This window comes from Ranitomeya variabilis, chromosome 2 (genome assembly GCF_051348905.1).
Source record: "Ranitomeya variabilis isolate aRanVar5 chromosome 2, aRanVar5.hap1, whole genome shotgun sequence".
Classification (NCBI taxonomy): domain Eukaryota; kingdom Metazoa; phylum Chordata; class Amphibia; order Anura; family Dendrobatidae; genus Ranitomeya; species Ranitomeya variabilis.
Window position 1 is genome coordinate 14,145,878 of NC_135233.1, and position 24,510 is coordinate 14,170,387.

At 55.7% G+C, this 24,510-nt stretch overlaps 2 protein-coding genes across 5 annotated transcripts in view; both read right to left on the reverse strand.

Annotated features, from left to right (window-relative positions):
* BTBD9 (BTB domain containing 9) overlaps positions 1-14,994 on the reverse strand; it is a 143,216-nt gene extending 128,222 nt beyond the window's left edge. The window contains exons 1-6 of one of the 3 annotated variants that reach the window (XM_077282026.1): positions 14,794-14,994; positions 9,108-9,312; positions 7,196-7,559; positions 6,155-6,419; positions 4,277-4,496; positions 2,603-2,722 (exon numbers count right to left, since the gene is read on the reverse strand). In XM_077282026.1, the coding sequence (XP_077138141.1) occupies positions 2,603-2,722; positions 4,277-4,496; positions 6,155-6,419; positions 7,196-7,559; positions 9,108-9,312; positions 14,794-14,890 (1,271 nt within the window). In that variant the 5' untranslated portion in view covers positions 14,891-14,994. Of the gene's footprint in view, positions 1-2,602; positions 2,723-4,276; positions 4,497-6,154; positions 6,420-7,195; positions 7,560-9,107; positions 9,313-14,672 lie in introns of all 3 variants that reach the window. The other 2 variants (XM_077282024.1, XM_077282025.1) reach the window with 2 other exon arrangements.
* Positions 14,995-18,364: 3,370 nt separating this feature from the next.
* LOC143804187 (lactoylglutathione lyase-like) lies at positions 18,365-24,295 on the reverse strand. Of its 2 annotated transcripts, none has more exons than XM_077282044.1 (6): positions 24,121-24,295; positions 22,136-22,218; positions 21,729-21,869; positions 19,264-19,328; positions 19,039-19,128; positions 18,365-18,731 (listed from the first exon to the last, which is right to left on the reverse strand). In XM_077282044.1, the coding sequence occupies exons 1-6, from the start codon at positions 24,202-24,204 to the stop codon at positions 18,643-18,645; spliced, it is 552 nt and encodes a 183-aa protein (XP_077138159.1). In that variant the 5' UTR covers positions 24,205-24,295; the 3' UTR covers positions 18,365-18,642. The 2 variants fall into 2 exon arrangements, with proteins under 2 accessions (XP_077138159.1, XP_077138160.1); XM_077282045.1 differs by lacking the exon at positions 24,121-24,295 and adding an exon at positions 23,190-23,211.
* Between the last annotated feature and the right edge of the window lie 215 nt (positions 24,296-24,510).

Sequence of the window (24,510 nt, forward strand, 5' to 3'; positions counted from 1 at the left end):
AAGCCGAAGAAGCGGAAGAATAACACAACGACATCCTGCTCCAGAACTACAGGTCACAGCAACGGCCGCAACACGTAATAATCAGCAAAACTCCACCAGCAGAATAGTGAGCGCAGCTCTGGAGGATAATACAGTAATGTAATGTATGTACACAGTGACTGCACCAGCAGAATAGTGAGTGCCGCTCTGGGGTATAATACAGGAGGTAACTCAGGATCAGTAATGTAATGTATGTACACAGTGACTGCACCAGCAGAATAGTGAGTGCAGCTCTGGAGTATAATACAGGAGGTAACTCAAGATCAGTAATGTAATGTATGTACACAGTGACTGCACCAGCAGAATAGTGAGTGCAGCTCTGGAGTATAATACAGGATGTAACTCAGGATCAGTAATGTATGTACACAGTGACTGCACCAGCAGAATAGTGAGTGCAGCTCTGGAGTATAATACAGGATGTAACTCAAGATCAGTAATGTAATGTATGTACACAGTGACTGCACCAGCAGAATAGTGAGTGCAGCTCTGGAGTATAATACAGGATGTAACTCAGGATCAGTAATGTATGTACACAGTGACTGCACCAGCAGAATAGTGAGTGCAGCTCTGGAGTATAATACAGAATATAACTCAGGATCAGTAATGTAATGTATGTACACAGTGACTGCACCAGCAGAATAGTGAGTGCAGCTCTGGAGTATAATACAGGATGTAACTCAAGATCAGTAATGTAATGTATGTACACAGTGACTGTACCAGCAGAATAGTGAGTGCAGCTCTGGAGTATAATGCAGGAGGTAACTCAAGATCAGTAATGTAATGTATGTACACAGGGTCATTCCACATCAAGTGGACCAGTTTTAAAAATCGTCCCCACTCGACCTTCTCCGATTTTGCTGAAAATTTATAAGGATGTACATGTAAGTTTGAAAAGAGGTTCTGTACATTTTTAGGGCCAGATCTCAAATACATTGGGCACTGCTGACCTTTCACTGGAGGTTCCACCAAGCCTGTGGCTTCAGCTAAGAGGATTTTGCAAACTTTGGCACATAGCCATTAGAGTTCTATACTGGCTATGATGCTGAAATTTGGCATACTAGCTCAACTTTTGCTGCTAAACACGATAAAATTATTACCGGCTATGACAAAACAATATTTCGGCCGCAATTTTGTGTCAAAGTAGCTTGAAAAACGCGTTGCATAAAATTTATGCCAAACTTTGCCCATATATAACTCAAGACCAAAAACCAATAGTAACTGGTGCTTTGCCCTGTACACCAAACATCTACATGACTTTGCATTGCTGCAATATCACGGTCAAAGCATATGTATTTGTGGAAATATTCACACCCACATATGATGAAAAACTTAAAAAAAACGAATTTTACCTATTTTTAGGTCAAATTTCTCAAAAAGGGTACCCCTAAAATATATTAATTCTGATATCATTAGAAAGAGCACATTTTTCTCTACAAGGATCATTGTTTGTTTTTTTGGAGTCTCTCAGTTTAAGAAATGAAAAATGCCACTGAACATGGTGTTATTTATTAATACGCAATGAATGGTAACTGCACTATTCAAACCCTTGCGTTGGTCCATGGTGGTTATACCACAACCAATTCCCTAAGAATTGGTATTATAATCCTATTAAGAATTGTAATAATGCTGTCTATCGAGAATTGGCAGCCCCATCGCCTAGGAGCCATGGCCGATAGCCGTGTAAGGCGAGCCTCGGGCGGTCTCTTTATCGCAGGTTCCGAAGCCTGAGGGTGGGTGTCTTTGCCTAGGATCCCAAGCCTAATATTGGGTATCTTTTGTTGGTTCCCAAGCCATAATGTTCAGTCTAAGTGCTCTGGAATTGTTTTGGAAGGGCTTGATTTTTGGGGAAAGCCGCAATATGTGGAGCAAGTTTCCATGCTGGCCGCAATCTCTCCAACAAAATGAAGAGTTTTCAGGGTTAATCAAGGCCCATCTGGCCGGGGTGTAGTATCATCTGAACAAATAATAGCTAAAGCTCTTTCCCAGTCCTCCAAATCCGTAGAAATCTGTAGATCGGACGCCCATTTTTGCATATAGGGAGATTTGGGTATGTCACTATTGCTATTGAGCCACCTGTAAACATAGCCGAGGCTCCAAAATATTTTGTGGCCTATGTTACAGACCAAGTTAATAGAGGGTTCAGAGAAGAGAGGGTTTTGAAGGATGAATTCCTTGATTTGATCCTTCAGGATAATACACTGCAGAAAAGCAGACGAGGGCACTTTAAAACGGGTTTTGTTATTACAGGGTTAACAAGCTCTGCCATTGTAATTTGGTGATCCCTAATTCTGCCCAAATGGGGTCTATGCTGAGATTCTTTATGGACATAATGAGTGATCGGCCAGATATCTTACTCCATGGTGGCGCACATGGCCGGGACTGGTGTGAACATTTCAAAAGTCACTCACTTTTTGCCCAACTTTGTGGACTTTTCTTAGTGTTATTATGGCAGAATGATGCATCGGCCTGTGTGTGTGTGTGTGTGTGTGTGTGTGTGTGTGTGTGTGTGCGTGCGTGCGTGTGTGTGTGTGGCGGGCTACATGGACAGGAGAGCCGCACAAACCTGCACACCCGCGCCGGGAAATAGAGCTTCTGCCAGGAGCGACAGTAGAAGCGAGAGTGGTCGGTGACCCGGATCCAGTCCAGTTCATCCATGGAGACCTCAATGTAGTAGGAGTAGGACCTGCGGAGAACACACGGCCAATCACAGCTCTGCCACTAAAATAAATCTGAGGACATTTATCTGGTCCTTGTGCTCACCATGGCCGCGTCAGCCCCTCCCCATGGCCGCGTCAGCCCCTCCCCATGGCCGCGTCAGCCCCTCCCCATGGCCGCGTCAGCCCCTCCCCATGGCCGCGTCAGCCCCTCCCCATGGCCGCGTCAGCCCCTCCCCATGGCCGCGTCAGCCCCTCCCCATGGCCGCGTCAGCCCCTCCCCATGGCCGCGTCAGCCCCTCCCCATGGCCGCGTCAGCCCCATCTACCGTCCTCCTCGGGTCACTGAAGGTGTTACATTAATGGAGAGTGAAGTCACAAAGAGCAATCGCTACCTCCACATCTACATGAGTGAGGGAATACTAGGGAATCGCACTGCAAGCAATTGTCTAATATTCTGCAGGTCTACAGCGCCCACACCGACATTAGTGACAGCTGCTGACAATCAGAGGGGGCACTGACAGGCAGATCAGTAACAGCTGCTGACAATCAGAGGGGGCACTGACAGGCAGATCAGTAACAGCTGCTGACAATCAGAGGGGGCACTGACAGGCAGATCAGTAACAGCTGCTGACAATCAGAGGGGGCACTGACAGGCAGATCAGTAACAGCTGCTGACAATCAGAGGGGGCACTGACAGGCAGATCAGTAACAGCTGCTGACAATCAGAGGGGGCACTGACAGGCAGATCAGTAACAGCTGCTGACAATCAGAGGGGGCACTGACAGGCAGATCAGTAACAGCTGCTGACAATCAGAGGGGGCACTGACAGGCAGATCAGTGACAGATGCTGACAATCAGAGGGGCACTGACAGGCAGATCAGTAACAGATGCTGACAATCAGAGGGGCACTGACAGGCAGATCAGTGACAGATGCTGACAATCAGAGGGGCACTGACAGGCAGATCAGTGACAGATGCTGACAATCAGAGGGGGCACTGACAGGCAGATCAGTGACAGATGCTGACAATCAGAGGGGCACTGACAGGCAGATCAGTGACAGATGCTGACAATCAGAGGGGGCACTGACAGGCAGATCAGTGACAGATGCTGACAATCAGAGGGGCACTGACAGGCAGATCAGTGACAGATGCTGACAATCAGAGGGGGCACTGACAGGCAGATCAGTGACAGATGCTGACAATCAGAGGGGCACTGACAGGCAGATCAGTGACAGCTGCTGACAATCAGAGGGGGCACTGACAGGCAGATCAGTGACAAATGCTGACAATCAGAGGGGCACTGACAGGCAGATCAGTGACAGATGCTGACAATCAGAGGGGCACTGACAGGCAGATCAGTGACAGCTGCTGACAATCAGAGGGGGCACTGACAGGCAGATCAGTGACAAATGCTGACAATCAGAGGGGCACTGACAGGCAGATCAGTGACAGATGCTGACAATCAGAGGGGCACTGACAGGCAGATCAGTGACAGATGCTGACAATCAGAGGGGGCACTGACAGGCAGATCAGTGACAGATGCTGACAATCAGAGGGGGCACTGACGGGCAGAGGGATGTACCGGCTGTCCCGATCCCAGAGGAGGAGGCGGATGTGGTTGATGATGGACGGCTGCCCCAGCTTCACTTCCAGACCAGAGCGACAGTCGTCCTCGATCGGATGCCGAGAAAAGCCGTGATCTAAGTCGTAGTTCTGAGTGTCGCCGTCCAGCAGGGCCGACTTCAGCTCCCCCTTCACCACCTGTGCTCCGTACTTCATGGTAGCAATATTCTCCTCCGGGACTGGGGGAGGGAACAAGAAAGGCATTAGCAAAGGCGCAGAATACGCGACAAGTCAGGGGGCTGGTGGAGAATATGCTGTCCTGTTATACCCAAAGGGGGGCTGCCTGTTTATGTGGACCACCATTCTCTGCTCCGGTCACACCCAGAGCTGCACTCACACCATGGACGCTATCCTTACTGCGCTTGTCATTGGTTCAGGTCATATGCTGCAGCGCATCTTGGTTTAAGAAAAAGCTGAATAATAAATGCAGCTCTGGACGTGACAATTCTAGATATGTGGCTGGAGTATTACATGTGTGAACGCAGCTCTGAGGCTTTGCAGCTTATTAATTGTAAGCCTGATACAGGATATGACTGGAGCATGAGATTATAGATGCAGCTCTGGAAGTGACCGGAGGATACAAATGCTGTCTGAAACTGACACTGAAGAGATGAAAGGAGAAAAAAAAAATTGTGACTGCAGCTCTGGCCGGAAGATTAGAGCATGTCTGCAGCTCTGGCTGTGGCCGGAGCATTAGAGCATGTCTGCAGCTCTGGCTGAACCCGAAGCATTAGAGAATGTCTGCCGCTCTGGCTGAACCCGGAGCATTAGAGCATGTCTGCAGCTCTGGCTGTGGCCGGAGCATTAGAGCATGTCTGCAGCTCTGGCTGTGGCCGGAGCATTAGAGCATGTCTGCAGCTCTGGCTGTGGCCGGAGCATTAGAGCATGTCTGCAGCTCTGGCTGTGGCCGGAGCATTAGAGCATGTCTGCAGCTCTGGCTGTGGCCGGAGCATTAGAGCATGTCTGCAGCTCTGGCTGTGGCCGGAGCATTAGAGCATGTCTGCAGCTCTGGCTGAACCCGGAGCATTAGAGCATGTCTGCAGCTCTGGCTGTGGCCGGAGCATTAGAGCATGTCTGCCGCTCTGGCTGTACCCGAAGCATTAGAGCATGTCTGCCGCTCTGGCTGTACCCGGAGCATTAGAGCATGTCTGCCGCTCTGGCTGTGGCCGGAGCATTAGAGCATGTCTGCAGCTCTGGCTGTGGCCGGAGCATTAGAGCATGTCTGCCGCTCTGGCTGTGGCCAGAGCATTAGCGCATGTCTGCAGCTCTGGCTGTGGCCGGAGCATTAGAGCATGTCTGCCGCTCTGGCTGTGGCCGGAGCATTAGAGCATGTCTGCAGCTCTGGCTGTGGCTGGAGCATTAGAGCATGTCTGCAGCTCTGGCTGTGGCTGGAGCATTAGAGCATGTCTGCAGCTCTGGCTGTGGCTGGAGCATTAGAGCATGTCTGCAGCTCTGGCTGTGGCCGGAGCATTAGAGCATGTCTGCAGCTGTGGCCGGAGCACTAGAGCATGTCTGCAGCTCTGGCTGTGGCTGGAGCATTAGAGCATGTCTGCCGCTCTGGCTGTGGCCGGAGCATTAGAGCATGTCTGCAGCTCTGGCTGTGGCCGGAGCATTAGAGCATGTCTGCAGCTCTGGCTGTGGCCGGAGCATTAGAGCATGTCTGCAGCTCTGGCTGTGGCCGGAGCATTAGAGCATGTCTGCAGCTCTGGCTGTGGCCGGAGCATTAGCGCATATCTGCAGCTCTGGCTGTGGCCGGAGCATTAGAGCAGCTCGTGTCCTAGGCCTGTGTGGCGCTTTACGCTGTGATGACGCTCAGCCTCCTAGCAGCAGCGCGTACTCAGCATCCCGCGGTAGTTCAGGTCCATGTCTCGGCTCTCCGATCGCACTTTTATGGCATCCAGGATGGAGTCGGGGGTGAGCAGCGCAGACGGCCGGACCACGTTCAGCAGCTCCGTGAGGCTCATGAGTGGAAGGCGCACGGCGGCCATGATCTCCGAGTGATTCTCCTTCGTGTTGTGTCTGCACCAGCGCATCAGAGACTGGAAAACGTCCTTCTCCGGGGCAGCGAACGAGTCTCTCCGCACAATATCCAGGAGCGCGGCCTGTGAACAGAGTGGGCAGTGTGACTACAGGGGGCACACAAGGGGCTGACATCATATCACACCAGTGTACAGAGCGGGCAGAGCGACTACAGGGGGCACACAAGGGGCTGACATCATACCACACCTGTGTACAGAGCGGGCAGCGTGACTACAGGGGGCACACATCATACCACACCTGTGTACAGAGCGGGCAGTGACTACAGGGGGCACACAAGGGGCTCACATCATACCACACCTGTGTACAGAGGGGGCAGAGTGACTACAGGGGGCTCACATCATACCACACCTGTGTACAGAGCGGACCGAGTGACTACATGGGGCACACAAGGGGCTCACATCATACCACACCTGTGTACAGAGCGGGCAGCGTGACTACAGGGGGCACACATCATACCACACCTGTGTACAGAGCGGGCAGTGACTACAGGGGGCACACATCATACCACACCTGTGTACAGAGGGGGCAGAGTGACTACAGGGGGCACACATCATACCACACCTGTGTTCAGAGGGGGCAGAGTGACTACAGGGGGAACACATCATACCACACCTGTGTACAGAGGGGGCAGAGTGACTACAGGGGGCACACATCATACCACACCTGTGTACAGAGGGGGCAGAGTGACTACAGGGGGCACACAAGGGGCTCACATCATACCACACCTGTGTACAGAGGGGCAGGATGACTACAGGGGGCACTGAATGGAAGCACCGACAGGTGGATGCCCTGCACACAATCTAGACCCTGCGCAGAGATGCGCTATCGGGGTCAGCACCTTGGACAGGGTCAGGAAGCCGTCACTGGCGAGGACGTCCTGCGCGTTCCGGTCCATGAACACACAGCAGGTGGAGCAGAGCTTGGACAGCGAGTAGAGGCTGGCCACGTCGTAGATCATGCACACGTTCTGGATCTTCAGGATGGTGCACAGGTACTCTGACGTGGAGTCCTCCAGCTCCGGGAAGCCATACTTGTGCGCCAGGCTCAGCAAGTCCAGCAGCACCTCCTCCCGCTCGTCCCGCAGGCTGGCCCGGCCCGTGTACATGTACTTCATCAGCATGGAGAAGGCCTCGGGGCCGGTGTCCTGCAGGGTGATCTCTGCCTCCGGACGAGACTCCCTCATCCCTCCGTATAACAGCGCCCTGTGTAGAGCGACATACAGGGAGACACATGAGTATAAGGACAGCGGGCGGCCCCCGAATATATACACCCCGCAATACACCGCCCTCATCCCTCCGTATAACAGCGCCCTGTGTAGAGCGACATACAGGTGGACACGAGTATATGGACAGCGGGCGGCCCCCAAATATATACACCCCGCAATACACCGCCCTCATCCCTCCGTATAACAGCGCCCTGCGTAGAGCGACATACAGGTGGACACGAGTATATGGACAGCGGGCGGCCCCCAAATATATACACCCCGCAATACACCGCCCTCATCCCTCCGTATAACAGCGCCCTGTGTAGAGCGACATACAGGTGGACACGAGTATATGGACAGCGGGCGGCCCCCAAATATATACACCCCGCAATACACTGCCCTCATCCCTCCGTATAACAGCGCCCTGTGTAGAGTGACATACAGGGAGACACATGAGTATATGGACAGCGGGCGGCCCCCGAATATATACACCCCGCAATACACCGCCCTCATCCCTCCGTATAACAGCGCCCTGTGTAGAGCGACATACAGGTGGACACGAGTATATGGACAGCGGGCGGCCCCCAAATATATACACCCCGCAATACACTGCCCTCATCCCTCCGTATAACAGCGCCCTGTGTAGAGTGACATACAGGGAGACACATGAGTATATGGACAGCGGGCGGCCCCCGAATATATACACCCCGCAATACACCGCCCTCATCCCTCCGTATAACAGCGCCCTGTGTAGAGTGACATACAGGGAGACACATGAGTATATGGACAGCGGGCGGCCGCCGAATATATACACCCCGCAATACACCGCCCTCATCCCTCCGTATAACAGCGCCCTGTGTAGAGCGACATACAGTGAGACACATGAGTATATGGACAGCGGGCGGCCCCCGAATATATACACCCCACAATACACCGCCCTCATCCCTCCGTATAACAGCGCCCTGTGTAGAGTGACATACAGGGAGACACATGAGTATATGGACAGCGGGCGGCCCCCGAATATATACACCCCGCAATACACCGCCCTCATCCCTCAGTATAACAGCGCCCTGTGTAGAGCGACATACAGGGAGACACATGAGTATATGGACAGTGGGCGGCCCCCGAATATATACACCCCGCAATACACCGCCCTCACCCCTCCGTATAACAGCACCTGTGTAGAGCGACATACAGCGAGACACATGAGTATATGGACAGCGGGCGGCCCCCGAATATATACACCCCTACACACACCCCGCACGCACCGCCCTACACCCCGTGCCGTCTGCAGCCGTCACATATACTTTGTTTCTACTATTGTTCTCTTCTTGCCCTCAGTGAATAAGAACTCACAAGAATTAACACCAGCACCGTCCTCGTCCCGTTAGCACAGCTGAGGATTTGGTACAATGTTTCAGTAGATAAATAAAAATATAATAATAATAATAATAATAATAAATAATAATAATCACAACTGACGAGGAAAGATTCCGGCCACTGACAACAAGCAGAGATCCTGCACGATGGAGACGGCGCGTCATACCTGAAGTACTGGCAGCGGGCGGCGAGGATGACTCTGTGCGCAGGAAACCGCATCTTGTCCACCACGAAGGTGACGTCGCTGTACTCCTCGCCGCGGATCAGGGCGCCCACGTGCTCCGACAGGATGTGCACATGGTCGATCTCTCCGACCGCCGTGTACGGACCCAGGGGGTGACTGTTACTCATCCTGGAGCCCAACTGCAGCCCTGGAAGAAAGGACGGAAGGGTGAGGAGGGAAGACGGGGACACGAGGGCGAGACGGGCGACACAAGGGCAAAGCCTGCACCAGGGGTGAGAGGGGGAGATGGGCGACACGAGGGAGAAGCCTGCACCAGGGGCGAGAGGGCAAGACGGGCGAAGCCTGCACCAGGGGCGAGAGGGCGACTCGAGGACGAAGCCTGCACCAGGGGCGAGAGGGCGACACGAGGGAGAAGCCTGCACCAGGGACGAGAGGGCGAGACGGGCGACACGAGGACGAAGCCTGCACCGGGGGCGAGAGGGGGAGACGGGCGACACGAGGACGAAGCCTGCACCGGGGCGAGAGGGGGAGACGGGCGACACGAGGACGAAGCCTGCACCGGGGGGCGAGAGGGGGAGACGGGCGACACGAGGGAGAAGCCTGCACCTGGGGCGAGAGGGGGAGACGGGCGACACGAGGGAGAAGCCTGCACCTGGGGCGAGAGGGGGAGACCGGCGACATGAGGACGAAGCCTGCACCAGGGGAGAGAGGGGGAGACGGGCGACACGAGGGCGAAGCCTGCACCAGGGGAGAGAGGGGGAGACGGGCGACACGAGGGCGAAGCCTGCACCAGGGACGAGAGGGGGAGACGGGTGACACGAGGACGAAGCCTGCACCAGGGACGAGAGGGGGAGACGGGCGACACGAGGACGAAGCCTGCACCAGGGGCGAGAGAGGGAGACGGGCGACACGAGGACGAAGCCTGCACCAGGGACGAGAGGGGGAGACGGGCGACACGAAGACGAAGCCTGCACCAGGGGCGAGAGGGGGAGACGGGCGACACGAGGACGAAGCCTGCACCAGGGGCAAGAGGGGGAGACGGGCGACACGAGGACGAAGCCTGCACCAGGGACGAGAGGGGGAGACGGGCGACACGAGGACGAAGCCTGCACCAGGGGTGAGAGGGGGAAACGTGCGACACAAGGACGAAGCCTGCACCAGGGACGAGAGGGGGAGACGTGCGACACGAGGACGAAGCATGCACCAGGGGGCGAGAGGGGGAGACGTGCGACACGAGGACGAAGCCTGCACCAGGGACGAGAGGGGGAGACGTGCGACACGAGGACGAAGCCTGCACCAGGGGCGAGAGGGGGAGACGGGCGACACGAGGGAGAAGCCTGCACCTGGGGCGAGAGGGGGAGACGGGCGACACGAGGGAGAAGCCTGCACCTGGGGCGAGAGGGGGAGACCGGCGACATGAGGACGAAGCCTGCACCAGGGGAGAGAGGGGGAGACGGGCGACACGAGGGCGAAGCCTGCACCAGGGGAGAGAGGGGGAGACGGGCGACACGAGGGCGAAGCCTGCACCAGGGACGAGAGGGGGAGACGGGCAACACGAGGACGAAGCCTGCACCAGGGGTGAGAGGGGGAAACGTGCGACACGAGGACGAAGCATGCACCAGGGGGCGAGAGGGGGAGACGTGCGACACGAGGACAAAGCCTGCACCAGGGACGAGAGGGGGAGACGTGCGACACGAGGACGAAGCCTGCACCAGGGGCGAGAGGGGGAGACGTGCGACACGAGGACGAAGCATGCACCAGGGGGCGAGAGGGGGAGACGTGCGACACGAGGACGAAGCCTGCACCAGGGGCGAGACGGGCGACACGAGGACGAAGCCTGCACCAGGGACGAGAGGGGGAGACGTGCGACACGAGGACGAAGCATGCACCAGGGGGCGAGAGGGGGAGACGTGCGACACGAGGGCGAAGCCTGCACCAGAGGCGAGAGGGGGAGACGGGCGACACAAGGGCGAAGCCTGCACCAGGGACGAGAGGGGGAGACGGGCGACACGAGGGCGAAGCCTGCACCAGGGACGAGAGGGGGAGACGGGCGACACGAGGGCAAAGCCTGCACCAGGGGCGAGAGGGGGAGACGGGCGACACGAAGGCGAAGCCTGCACCAGGGACGAGAGGGGGAGACGGGTGACACGAGGACGAAGCCTGCAGCAGGGGCGAGAGGGGGAGACAGGCGACACGAGGGCGAAGCCTGCACCAGGGACGAGAGGGGGAGACGGGTGACACGAGGACGAAGCCTGCAGCAGGGGCGAGAGGGGGAGACGGGCGACACAAGGGCGAAGCCTGCACCAGGGACGAGAGGGGGAGACGGGCGACACGAGGGCGAAGCCTGCACCAGGGACGAGAGGGGGAGACGGGCGAAACGAGGGCAAAGCCTGCACCAGGGGCGAGAGGGGGAGACGGGCGACACGAGGGCGAAGCCTGCACCAGGGACGAGAGGGGGAGACGGGCGAAACGAGGGCAAAGCCTGCACCAGGGGCGAGAGGGGGAGACGGGCGACACGAAGGCGAAGCCTGCACCAGGGACGAGAGGGGGAGACGGGTGACACGAGGACGAAGCCTGCAGCAGGGGCGAGAGGGGGAAACGGGCGACACGAGGGCGAAACCTGCACCAGAGGCAAGAGGGGGAGACGGGCGACACAAGGGCGAAGCCTGCACCAGGGACGAGAGGGGGAGACGGGCGACACGAGGGCGAAGCCTGCACCAGGGGCGAGAGGGGGAGACGGGCGACACGAGGGCGAAGCCTGCACCAGGGGCGAGAGGGGGAGACGGGCGACACGAGGGGGAGACGGGCGACACGAGGGAGAAGCCTGCCCCAGGGGCGAGAGGGGGAGACGGGCAACACGAGGGCGAAGCCTGTATCAGGGGTGAGAGGGGGGAGACGGGCGACACGAGGGCGAAGCCTGCACCAGGGACGAGAGGGGGAGACGGGCGACACGATGACGAAGCCTGCACCAGTGGCAAGAGGGGGAGACGGGTGACACGAGGGCGAAGCCTGCACCAGGGGCGAGAGGGGGAGACGGGTGACACGAGGACGAAGCCTGCACCAGGGGCAAGAGGGGGAAACGGGCGACACGAGGGCGAAGCCTGCACCAGGGGCGAGAGGGGGAGACGGGCGACACGAGGGCGAAGCCTGCACCAGGGGCGAGAGGGGGAGACGGGCGACACGAGGGCGAAGCCTGCACCAGGGGTGAGAGGGGGGAGACGGGAGACACGAGGGCGAAGCCTGCACCAGGGGCGAGAGGGGGAGATGGGCGACACGAGGGCGAAGCCTGCACCAGGGGCGAGAGGGGGAGTCGGGCGACACGATGGCGATATATAACACACGCGGGGTGGGAGGATACATAACTCACGGTGGGAGGAGGATATATAACGCACAGGGGGGGAGGATATATAACGCACAGGGGGGGGGGGGGAGGATATATAACGCACAGGGGGGGGGGGAGGATATATAACGCACAGGGGGGGGAGGAGGATATATAACGCACAGGGGGGAGGAGGATATATAACGCACAGGGGGGAGGAGGATATATAACGCACAGGGGGGAGGAGGATATATAACGCACAGGGGGGAGGAGGATATATAACGCACAGGGGGGGGAGGAGGATATATAACGCACAGGGGGGAGGAGGATATATAACGCACAGGGGGGGAGGATATATAACGCACAGGGGGGAGGAGGATATATAACGCACGGTTGAGGAGGATATATAACGCACGGGGGGAGGAGGATATATAACGCACAGGGGGGGGGAGGATATATAACGCACAGGGGGGGAAGGATATATAACGCACAGGGGAGGAGGATATATAACGCACAGGGGGGGAGGAGGATATATAACGCACGGGGGAGGATATATAACGCACGGGGGAGGATATATAACGCACGGGGGAGGATATATAACGCACGGGGGAGGATATATAACGCACGGGGGGAGGAGGATATATAACGCACGGGGGGGGAGGATATATAACGCACGGGGGGGAGGATATATAACGCACAGGGGGGGAGGAGGATATATAACGCACACTGGGGGAGGAGGATATATAACGCACAGGGGGGGAGGAGGATATATAACGCACAGGGGGGGAGGAGGATATATAACGCACGGGGGGGAGGAGGATATATAACGCACAGGGGGGGAGGATATATAACGCACGGGGGGGAGGAGGATATATAACGCACAGGGGGGGAGGAGGATATATAACGCACAGGGGGGGAGGAGGATATATAACGCACAGGGGGGGGAGGAGGATATATAATGCACAGGGGGGGAGGAGGATATATAACGCACAGGGGGGGAGGATATATAATGCACAGGGGGGGGAGGAGGATATATAATGCACAGGGGGGGAGGAGGATATATAACGCACAGGGGGGGAGGATATATAACGCACAGGGGGGGAGGATATATAACGCACAGGGGGGGAGGAGGATATATAACGCACAGGGGGGAGGAGGATATATAACGCACAGGGGGAGGAGAATATATAACGCACAGGGGGGAGGGGGATATATAACGCACAGGGGGGGAGGATATATAACGCACAGGGGGGAGGAGGATATATAATGCACAGGGGGGGAGGAGGATATATAACGCACAGGGGGGGAGGAGGATATATATAACGCACAGGGGGGGGAGGATATATAACGCACAGGGGGGGGGAGGAGGATATATAACGCACGGGGAGAATATAACGCACGGGGGAGGATATATAACGCACAGGGGGGGGGGGAGGAGGATATAACGCACAGGGGGGGGGAGGAGGATATATAACGCACAGGGGGGGGGGAGGAGGATATATAACGCACAGGGGGGAGGAAGATATATAACGCACAGGGGGGGGAGGATATATAACGCACAGGGGGGAGGAAGATATATAACGCACAGGGGGGGCAGGATATATAACGCACAGGGAGGAGGATATATAACGCACAGGGGGGGGGAGGAGGATATATAACGCACAGGGGGGGGGGAGGATATATAACGCACAGGGGGGGAGGATATATAAGGCTACGTTCACATTTGCGTTGTGCGCCGCAGCGTCGGCGCCGCAACGCACAACGCAAATAAAAACGCAGCAAAACGCATGCACAACGCTGCGTTTTGCGCCGCATGCGTCGTTTTTTTCATTGAATTTGGACGCAGCAAAAATGCAACTTGCTGCGTCCTCTGCGCACCGACGCTGGCGCCGCAGCGACGCATGCGGCGCAAAACGCAAGTGCGCCGCATGTCCATGCGCCCCCATGTTAAATATAGGGGCGCATGACGCATGCGGCGCCGCTGCGGCGCCCGACGCTGCGGCGAGGACCGCAAATGTGAACGTAGCCTAACGCACAGGGGGGGAGGAGGATATATAACGCACAGGGGGGGAGGAGGATATATAACGCACAGGGGGGGAGGAGGATATATAACGCACAGGGGGGGAGGAGGATATATAACGCACAGGGAGGCGGAGGATATATAACGCACGGGGAGAATATAACGCACAGTACATCCTTCCGTATGATACGCCGTGCTATACACGCACCCTTGTACAGATACACGGACCCTGCAGGCCGTACCACGCCGGTTGCCGGTTGCCGCACGTGTGGGGGATGTGACTCGGGGTCCGGGGCCGCACATGACAGATACACAGAGGTGTCACTCACCGGCCGCACTGACAGCTCCTTCCTGCACCTCAGACGGCCCCGCCCACCGAACGTCTACATGCGCCGTGACGTCAGACGTTCCTGTGCGGTCGGCCATGTTTACGCCAGGCACGTTCTGCCCTCAGACCATCAGCAGAGACATTGTACTTTTCCTGCCACAGCCGCACTGGCCGCCGGGCGCATACCGCCCATACCGTACTGTGGACTTCAAGAAAATGGCGCCCTGGATCAACACGAGACCAGTAGAGGGATCATGTGACCTAAACAATCACGTCATGTGATCACAGAGAACTAGGCAGGAAGTTTAACCCCTTAGGGTATGTGTCCACGTTCAGGATTGCATCAGGATTTGGTCAGGATTTTTCATCAGTATTTGTAGCCAAAACCAGGAGTGGAACAATTAGAGGAAAAGTATAATAGAAACATCTGCTCCACTCCTGTATTTATCACCCACTCCTGGTTTTGGCTTACAAATACTGATGAAAAATCCTGACCAAATCCTGATGCAATCCTGAACGTGGACACATACCCTTAAAGGGTTTGTCCAGTACTCAACTAGTGTGGACACCGCTAGACCGGCGGTGAATAGAAGCGTCATTGTAAAGGTGGGAACGTGAGGACTGAGAAGCGCTGCTGGGACCGTCTCTCCGGCACGCCGCGCGCTTCTGATTAGCGACACATGGCGGGCGATAGTATTTGTGTTTATTTATAAAAATGTCTAAAACTTGTCAAAAATCTTTGCAAATGTGCAATTGTTGAATTTGTATTTATTCTGCTCTTATAAGAGAGCGGCAGTATAGGGAACATGTCACCCGTCAGCTCCGTCTCCATGGGGACATGTCACACGTCAGCTCCGTCTCCATGGGGACATGTCACACGTCAGCTCCGTCTCCATGGGAACATGTCACACGTCAGCTCCGTCTCCATGGGAACATGTCACCCGTCAGCTCCGTCTCCATGGGAACATGTCACCCGTCAGCTCCGTCTCCATGGGAACATGTCACCCGTCAGCTCCGTCTCCATGGGAACATGTCACCCGTCAGCTCCGTATCCATGGGAACATGTCACCCGTCAGCTCCGTCTCCATGGGAACATGTCACACGTCAGCTCCGTATCCATGGGGACATGTCACACGTCAGCTCCGTCTCCATGGGAACATGTCACCCGTCAGCTCCGTCTCCATGGGGACATGTCACCCGTCAGCTCCGTCTCCATGGGAACATGTCACCCGTCAGCTCCGTCTCCATGGGAACATGTCACCCGTCAGCTCCGTCTCCATGGGAACATGTCACACGTCAGCTCCGTCTCCATGGGAACATGTCACACGTCCGCTCCGTCTCCATGGGAACATGTCACCCGTCAGCTCCGTCTCCATGGGAACATGTCACCCGTCAGCTCCGTCTCCATGGGAACATGTCACACGTCAGCTCCGTCTCCATGGGAACATGTCACACGTCCGCTCCGTCTCCATGGGAACATGTCACACGTCAGCTCCGTCTCCATGGCAGCAGACTTCTTGTAGTCACTTCTTGGGTCTTAAATTGTTTTTAATGACAGATACGGCATTTTTCGGCCCCGGTCACTTTTGAAGGGACTTTGAGGGGCCGAGATGTCAGAAAACAGGACCCCACTATAACATCTGCACCCCTCAGTGCACCGACCCCCACATTCACAACGTTTAACCCCTTAGTTTCACAGGAACTAATGTCACCTGTAAATGAAAAATTATTTTTTTTGCTGCTCCGGCCGCACAATTTTCATTTTCACAAGGGTAAGAGGAGAGAATGGCGGCTCCGCTGTGTGAGGTCTCCTGCGGGCACGAATCCCCGCGTCCAGAGACTCCGGTGGGCGATCGGCTCAGGGACGGGCGACTCTTGGAGCGTTAGTTTTACTTAAAGATTGCAGACGCCATGTCACAGTGACCGAGCCCCTGAGGTGCCAGAACAGCAGAAGCCCCCACCAGTGACCCCATAGTGGACACTACAGGGTGGGCCATGTCTATGGATACACCGTAATGTAAGGGTTGGTGACCCAGATCGGCGCGATGAATTTGCAGAATGGGCAAAACAAAAATTGGAACCGGACCCTCAGTTTACACTGAACATTATGGTCAGTGATGAGGCAAACTTTTTTGGGTGGGCCATTTCTATGGATACATCTAAATAACATGGGAATGGTGCCAGTGCTCTTGTGTGGGGCGTCTTGCACTGAGATCTGCTGCAATGACCCGGGTACTGCGTTCACCAGACATCAACACAATTTTAATCTGCTCCTCACATGTTAACCTCTGCGACATGCCAATGGCTGTAAGCAAAGAGAGACTTGTAAATATCTCATGAGAGAATAAAGTTAAAACCAAGCACGCCATTGTTTTTCTTGCGAAATTCTCAATAAGTTTGATGTGTCACATGACCCTCTTCCCATTGGAAAAAATAAAGTTGGATCCAAAATGGCCGACTACAAAATGAAGTCACCACCATCTTGAAAAGTTCCCCCCTCCCATACACTAATGTGCCACAAACAGGAGGTTGATATTACCAACCATTCCCATTGTATTTATGTGTATCCATATATATGGCCCACCCTGTATATACGTGGACACAATCCTTTCCCATAAAGTATGAAAGCTCATCAGTGGCACGATGCAGCTGTTCTATTTAGTAACACACGATGCAAACAATCCAAAACTATAGACGGCTCCATCGTAGCAAAGACCATCAGCAGCTCTGCAGACAATGAAGAAAAGGGAACCTGTGCTGCGGAGCCGGATAACACGATCCGGGACGCCGGGTTATTCGGGGAGCGCTGTAGCTGCTGAATTAGCGGGAACCCGAGCAGACTCGCTCCTCTCTAGTTATAGCCTCTGATTTCCCGCTGCTAGTGAGGGTCTGACCACTCGCTGGAGCGGTAGTTGCCCCTGACTAATCAGCCATCGTTCCAGGTTATCACAGGCATATGGGCATGATAATCTGCACAAGAGGAGTCATCGCCACTCATGCAACTCTGCGCAGGCGCACCACTGATACCAGCAGCATCACGGTGTACAATTCCTGGCATCAGAGGCGCACGGCCCGTGACCGGAAGCCATATGCGGTCCTTAGTGGGTTGTCCGGACTTAGGGTACACGTCTACATGATTGCACACTTGTGAACCCACACAGGATTTCCACAAGATGGCGCTGTGAGGCCGGAGCGATGCTGAAAACCAGCAAAGACGATGGAGATTGAGTATATGGGGGGGGGGGGGGAGAAGAGATGCACAGGGGGCTTACATTTAAAGAGCCACTCCAGCCCTGAAGAGAGAAACAAAAAAAAAAACAAAAAGAAAAAACAAAAACACTGCAACGACATGTACCCTGTAGTCTTCTGCTCCCTGTTACCAGCCATCACAGAGGGGCAACTGCAGGATAGAAGACTACAATCTATTACTCTCTGTTATCAGCAGTTCTGCCCCCTGGGTGCAAGTTACACCCTATGGTCGGTGCCCCCACATCCCGCTGTGTGAGCCGCTCTCGCCATTATTCTTCACTTCTGAACGTTTGTATGAAATAAAGACTACAACTCCCAGCAGACACTCTCTCACCAAGACTTTCCAGTTTATTAGCATATTTGAGCGCAGTGACTGCGTTCCACATTGGCGCGCTCCGGTTAAGGCACTAAATCTGGGGTAACACTGATGATGGCGGATCTGGGGGTAGGGAGTCACATGACTGCGACACTACAGCGGACGGCACAGGGATGTGGTGCGACGCTCTGCAGGGTGACCGCCGTCTGCAACTTCCGCAGCAACAACACAAAGTTCCCACGTGAAACCAAAGCGTCAGGTGGCGTCCAGCGCGAATCACAGCATTTACACAATGGACATCATGTTGTTGGGGCTGAGAATCTCGATCCAGTAACCATCAGGATCCTGAACAAACGCCAATCCCTTCATCTTACCTGGAAAATACGTCATAAAGCTCAAAAGTCATCTGCTCCCAACTCATGCTCCAGTCACAGCCAGAGCTGCAAGACAGTCTCCTGCGCTCACATTGGAATCTCTTCTGTGCACCATTATGGGACACACACACATCCTTCAGTCACATCCAGAGCTGCAATCAAAATTCTGCTGCTCTCAGACTCCATCCCCTCATCACGTCAGAGGAGTCTTGTGGCAGCTCTGGCTGTGACTGGAGCATGGGCAGGTCACAGCTGAGCTTTCCTACTTCCCGCAGCTCTCAGCCGAGCCATTATGAGTCTTATTTACCATCGTCTGGTTTCTTCACGAAGGTGACGCCGAGCTTCTCGAACCTTTTACAAGCCGCATAAACGTCTGGTACCGCGATGCCGATGTGGCCTGGAGAAAGAAGCAGAGCGGACGGATCAGCTCGGCGAAAGAAAGGGCCAGCCACCAGCAGCAGTGTCCGGGACGGCTGATAACAGGGGACAATAGCCTGCTGTCTGTCCATGCTCATTTCTGCAGACGACTTACCAAAACCTCGGGGGTCGGAGTTCCCGTTGTGATACGGCTTCTCGTCGTTCTCGGTTCCCCAGTTACTGCAGGAAATAAACTGAGGTTAGAGGAGGCGAGGAAGACCCCTGATCACTGAGCAGACCCCTGTACCCCACTGCTGAAGCCAAGCTGCAGTGTAAAGTATGGGGAGTGGAGGCACAGCTGTCTGGGCTGTTCATGTTATATTCCAGAGGATGCAGCCGAGTCACTGATCACAGCTGCAGGGTAAAGTATGGGTGTAGTGAAATATGTATAAATATATATGTGTGCAGTGAACTATGTATAGGTTTATTGTGTGACTAGTAAAAATTAAACATCTGTCCTGAAGGTTGCAGGTCTCACCAGGTGTTAATATGCGTTTTCCTGAGACAGCAGCAGACTTTTGTCTCCAGTCTCACCAGGGGGTCGTGCTGGGAACATTTGACACCTTCTAGCTCTTTGAAAAGAAATGTCACTTAAGGTACCTTCACACATAACGATTTCGTTAATGATATCGTTGCAACGTCACGATTTTTGGTGACGTAGCAACGATCCCGCTAACGATCTCGTTATGTGTGTCAGCGACCAACGATCAGGCCCCTGCTGGGAGATCGTTGGTCGTAGGGAATGATCAGGACCTTTTTTTGGTCGCTGATCACCCGCTGTCATCGCTGGATCGGCGTGTGTGACTCCGATCCAGCGATATGTTCACTTGTAACCAGGGTAAACATTGGGTTACTAAGTGCAGGGCCGCGCTTAGTAACCCGATATTTACCCTGGTTACCATTGTAAAAGTTAAAAAACAAACAAACAAAAAAAACACCACACTACATACTCACATTCCGATGTCTGTCACTTCCCCCGCCGTCAGCTTCCCGCACTGACTGTGTCAGCGCCGGCCGTAAAGCAGAGCACAGCGGTGACGTCACCGCTGTGCTCTTCTTTACGGCCGGCACTGACGGTCAGTGCGGGAAGCTGACGGCGGGGGAAGTGACAGACATCGGAATGTGAGTATGTAGTGTGGTGTTTTTTTTGTTTGTTTGTTTTTTAACTTTTACAATGGTAACCAGGGTAAATATCGGGTTACTAAGCGCGGCCCTGCACTTAGTAACCCGATGTTTACCCTGGTTACCCAGGTGCTGCAGAGGGACTTCGGCATTGTTGAAGACAGTTTCAACGATGCCGAAGTCGTTCCCCTGATCGTTGGTCGCTGGAGAGAGCTGTCTGTGTGACAGCTCCCCAGCGACCACACAACGACTTACCAACGATCATGGCCAGGTCATATCGCTGGTCGTGATCGTTGGTAAGTCGTTTAGTGTAACGGTACCTTTAGCGACGCTGCAGCGATATAGACAACGAGCCGATCGCTGGAGCGTCGCTGTTTAGGTCGCTGTAGAGACGTCAAACACAGCAGCTCCAGAACGATGCAGGAGCGATCCAGTGACGTAACGGCGACTCACTTATCATTCTTGCTGGTTGTTAGCTCCATGTAAAACATTGCTGACATCGTTGCTTTTGCTGTCAAACACGACGATACACGCCGACCTGACGACCAAATAAAGTTCTGGCCTTCTAGCTCCGACCAGCGATATCACAGCGGGATCCAGATCGCTGCTGCGTGTCAAACACAACAAGATCGCTATCCAGGACGCTGCAACGTCACGGATCGTTGTCGTTCTCGTTGTAAAGTTGCTGAGTGTGAAGGTACCTATACAGCCTGACACTATCTATCTGTGGGAAGCTTTACAAAAAGAATCTCAGAGAAAATAATATGTTCATTGGGGGGCAGCCGTGGTCCAATCAAAAACAAGTAATTAGAATATCAACTTGAGGGGCTAGTCTAGAAATCTGACCTCCAGGGTGACTCTATAAATTTGGCTTGTATACATTCAAAATTGTTCATATGTGAGGTCAGCCTGAGACGCTGATGTGTTCCAGGCCATTCACCCCCCCCCCCCCCCCAGGGAGCAGAAGCAGACTACAAGTTAGCTATTTCTGTAAGTTTTCTCCTGTTTATTTTATGCTGTTTTGCATACCTGTATGTCTTTATTACCATATTTTTACACTTTTCTTTACTGTGAGCACTGTACTTTTTGTGTTAAAGCATAAATTAACAGTTGAACCTTGTATGTTCTAAAGAATCCATAGCCTAAGGTGTGTGAGCCTTATGAGTGATAATAATACTAATAAAAATATGTCTATTTCTGGGACTCATCGCCCGTGTGTTCGGTGAGTGGTGGCAGCGTGTATGAGCGGGTGTGTGGCCTGGGTCGGTGTGTGATTTATGCTCCCATTACAGCATAGGACAGAGGCTGAATACTGGACTCAGAGAGGGTAGATAGATAACCCTTGCAGGCACAGCCCCAAGTCACGTGGTGAGAGTGGATACGTGACCAATCAGCAGCAGCACGGAGAGGGATCCGTGGCAATGGGGAACAGCAGACCTGGAGGAGAATGGACCTTACTGTGTGAGCTCCAGAGTGGCCTTGCGGGAGAAGGTCCAGGCCGTCCGCTCCTTGAGGTCCTCGGGGATGTCCTTCTTGTCCTCGTAGCCCACGAAATACAAGGAGAATTTCATCGAGGGGAAGTCGAGCTTCTGGAGGAGCCTGAGGGAGAAAACAGCCGTGATCCCGACTGCACCCGTAATTACCCAAGGACGCGGCCGAATGACCCACGTCACCCCACGAAGACGCTGGCACGCGACTAGATGCTCCGTAATAACCTCCCTGACAGCCCCCATAGCCACCCCGGGAGGACACGTCCGGGGGCATTTACAACATGGGATGCACAGAGGCATTTAATAGTCAATCAGCGGAAAGTAGAAGCTACGGGGGGAGGGGATGTGGTTATAATAGGGGGTCTCTAAACTCACGTCATGCCGAGGCACTGGGTGTAGAACGGCAGCGATTTCTGGGGGTCTTTGATCCGGAGCATCGTCTGCTGCATCATGAAATCCTGAAAGGAGAAAAAAAGAAACATGAGCAAAAATACGAACAATTACACCCCCCAGCCACGAGACGGAACGGCCCGCAACAGCTTCCCCCAGCCACGAGACGGAACGGCCCGCAACAGCTTCCCCCAGCCACGAGACGGAACGGCCCGCAACAGCTTCCCCCAGCCACGAGACGGAACGGCCCGCAACAGCTTCCCCCAGCCACGAGACGGAACGGCCCGCAACAGCTTCCCCCAGCCACGAGACGGAACGGCCCGCAACAGCTTCCCCCAGCCACGAGACGGAACGGCCCGCAACAGCTTCCCCCAGCCACGAGACGGAACGGCCCGCAACAGCTTCCCCCAGCCACGAGACGGAACGGCCCGCAACAGCTTCCCCCAGCCACGAGACGGAACGGCCCGCAACAGCTTCCCCCAGCCACGAGACGGAACGGCCCGCAACAGCTTCCCCCAGCCACGAGACGGAACGGCCCGCAACAACTTCCCCCAGCCGCAAGACGGATCGGCCCGCAACAACTTCCCCCAGCCACGAGACGGAACGGCCCGCAACAACTTCCCCCAGCCACGAGACGGAACGGCCCGCAACAACTTCCCCCAGCCGCAAGACGGAACGGCCCGCAACAACTTCCCCCAGCCACGAGACGGAACGGCCCGCAACAACTTCCCCCAGCCGCAAGACGGAACGGCCCTGATGCCCAGTACAGGGCAGACACTGAAGCAGCAGTAGCATGAGGAGCAGAGGCCGACCGGGCTCAGGATTGGTCACAATATCGGAGTGCGGGAACAGTGATGAAGTGCGAGTGCAGCCGCCCAGCGAGGGCCTTTGGGAACGGAGGTGGAATGTTGTGAGGAGACGATGAGTGAGACCGAAACTCCATGAAATCTTTACAAGACTCATAAACCAGAGGCCGAGAAAGATCCAGGATCACCCAGCACGGGACGACCAGGAGCCGCGGCAGGCCTCATGTCCGCACCTAGGAAAGCTGGGTGACAAGATGGCCGCCCAGAGATTCATCAGCTCTGCAGGGTCCTAAGCGGCTCCGTGTGCAGAATAAAGAGGGACGAGAACCACAAGGAAGTGACAAAGCGAGGGCGAAGCTGAGAGGCCGAAATGTAATAACCTAGAATAATGGGGGGGGCGTCACCTCCCATCGGTGCGGGGGGGGGGGGGGGCGTCACCTCCTATCGGTGCAGGAAGGGGGGGGCGTCACCTCCTATCGGTGCGGGGGGGGGGGCCGTCACCTCCTATCGGTGCGGGGGGGGGCGTCACCTCCTATCGGTGCAGGGGGGGGGCCGTCACCTCCTATCGGTGCAGGGGGGGGGGCCGTCACCTCCTATCGGTGCAGGGGGGGGGGCCGTCACCTCCTATCGGTGCAGGGGGGGGGGCCGTCACCTCCTATCGGTGCAGGGGGGGGGGCCGTCACCTCCTATCGGTGCAGGGGGGGGGGCCGTCACCTCCTATCGGTGCAGGGGGGGGGCCGTCACCTCCTATCGGTGCGGGGGGGGGGGCCGTCACCTCCTATCGGTGCGGGGGGGGGGCCGTCACCTCCTATCGGTGCGGGGGGGGGGGCGTCACCTCCTATCGGTGCGGGGGGGGGGGGCGTCACCTCCTATCGGTGCGGGGGGGGGGGGGGCGTCACCTCCTATCGGTGCAGGGGGGGGGGCCGTCACCTCCTATCGGTGCAGGGGGGGGGGCCGTCACCTCCTATCGGTGCGGGGGGGGGGGCCGTCACCTCCTATCGGTGCAGGGGGGGGGGCCGTCACCTCCTATCGGTGCAGGGGGGGGGGGCCGTCACCTCCTGTCGGTGCGGGGGGGGGGCCGTCACCTCCTATCGGTGCGGGGGGGCCGTCACCTCCTATCGGTGCAGGAAGGGGGGGACTCAGCACGGCGCGGGCTCTCGGTACCTTGGTTTCCGGCTCCGGGTCCCTGCAGGCCGCGGCGGCCGCCTCATCGCTCAGACCGCGCAGCTCCTGCACCTCCGCCGTCATGTCAGCTACAAACCTCCCTCGACCACAGCCCGGTGACGTCACAAGGTCAGGTCCCACCCATAAAGACCACCTGTAACCAATCAACGAAACGTGGGCGGGGCTACCGGCACCTGGCTCCTAAACATCTCCTAATTGGAAAAGAGCTCCGCCTCCTAATTCTGATTGGTTGATAAGCTGTCAAACGTTCCATACGTCATGACAGGGCGGAGCAACGATTCTAGGTCTGGTCAGTGGTCACCGGGAATGAAGCGCAGAAATCAGCGGAGGCTGCGGGGAGTGCGGAGGTCACTGCGGAGGCTGCGGGGA

Excerpts from the sequence above, each read along its gene's own strand:
- LOC143804187 (XM_077282044.1), bottom strand. The coding sequence starts at position 24,204 with ATGACGGCGGAGGTGCAGGAGCTGCGCGGTCTGAGCGATGAGGCGGCC. Across the intron at positions 19,329-21,728 it reads GCCACTCTGGAGCTCACACA|TAACTGGGGAACCGAGAACG; the intron begins GTAAGGTCCATT and ends TATTTCCTGCAG. Across the intron at positions 19,129-19,263 it reads CTCCGACCCCCGAGGTTTTG|GCCACATCGGCATCGCGGTA; the intron begins GTAAGTCGTCTG and ends TTCTTTCTCCAG.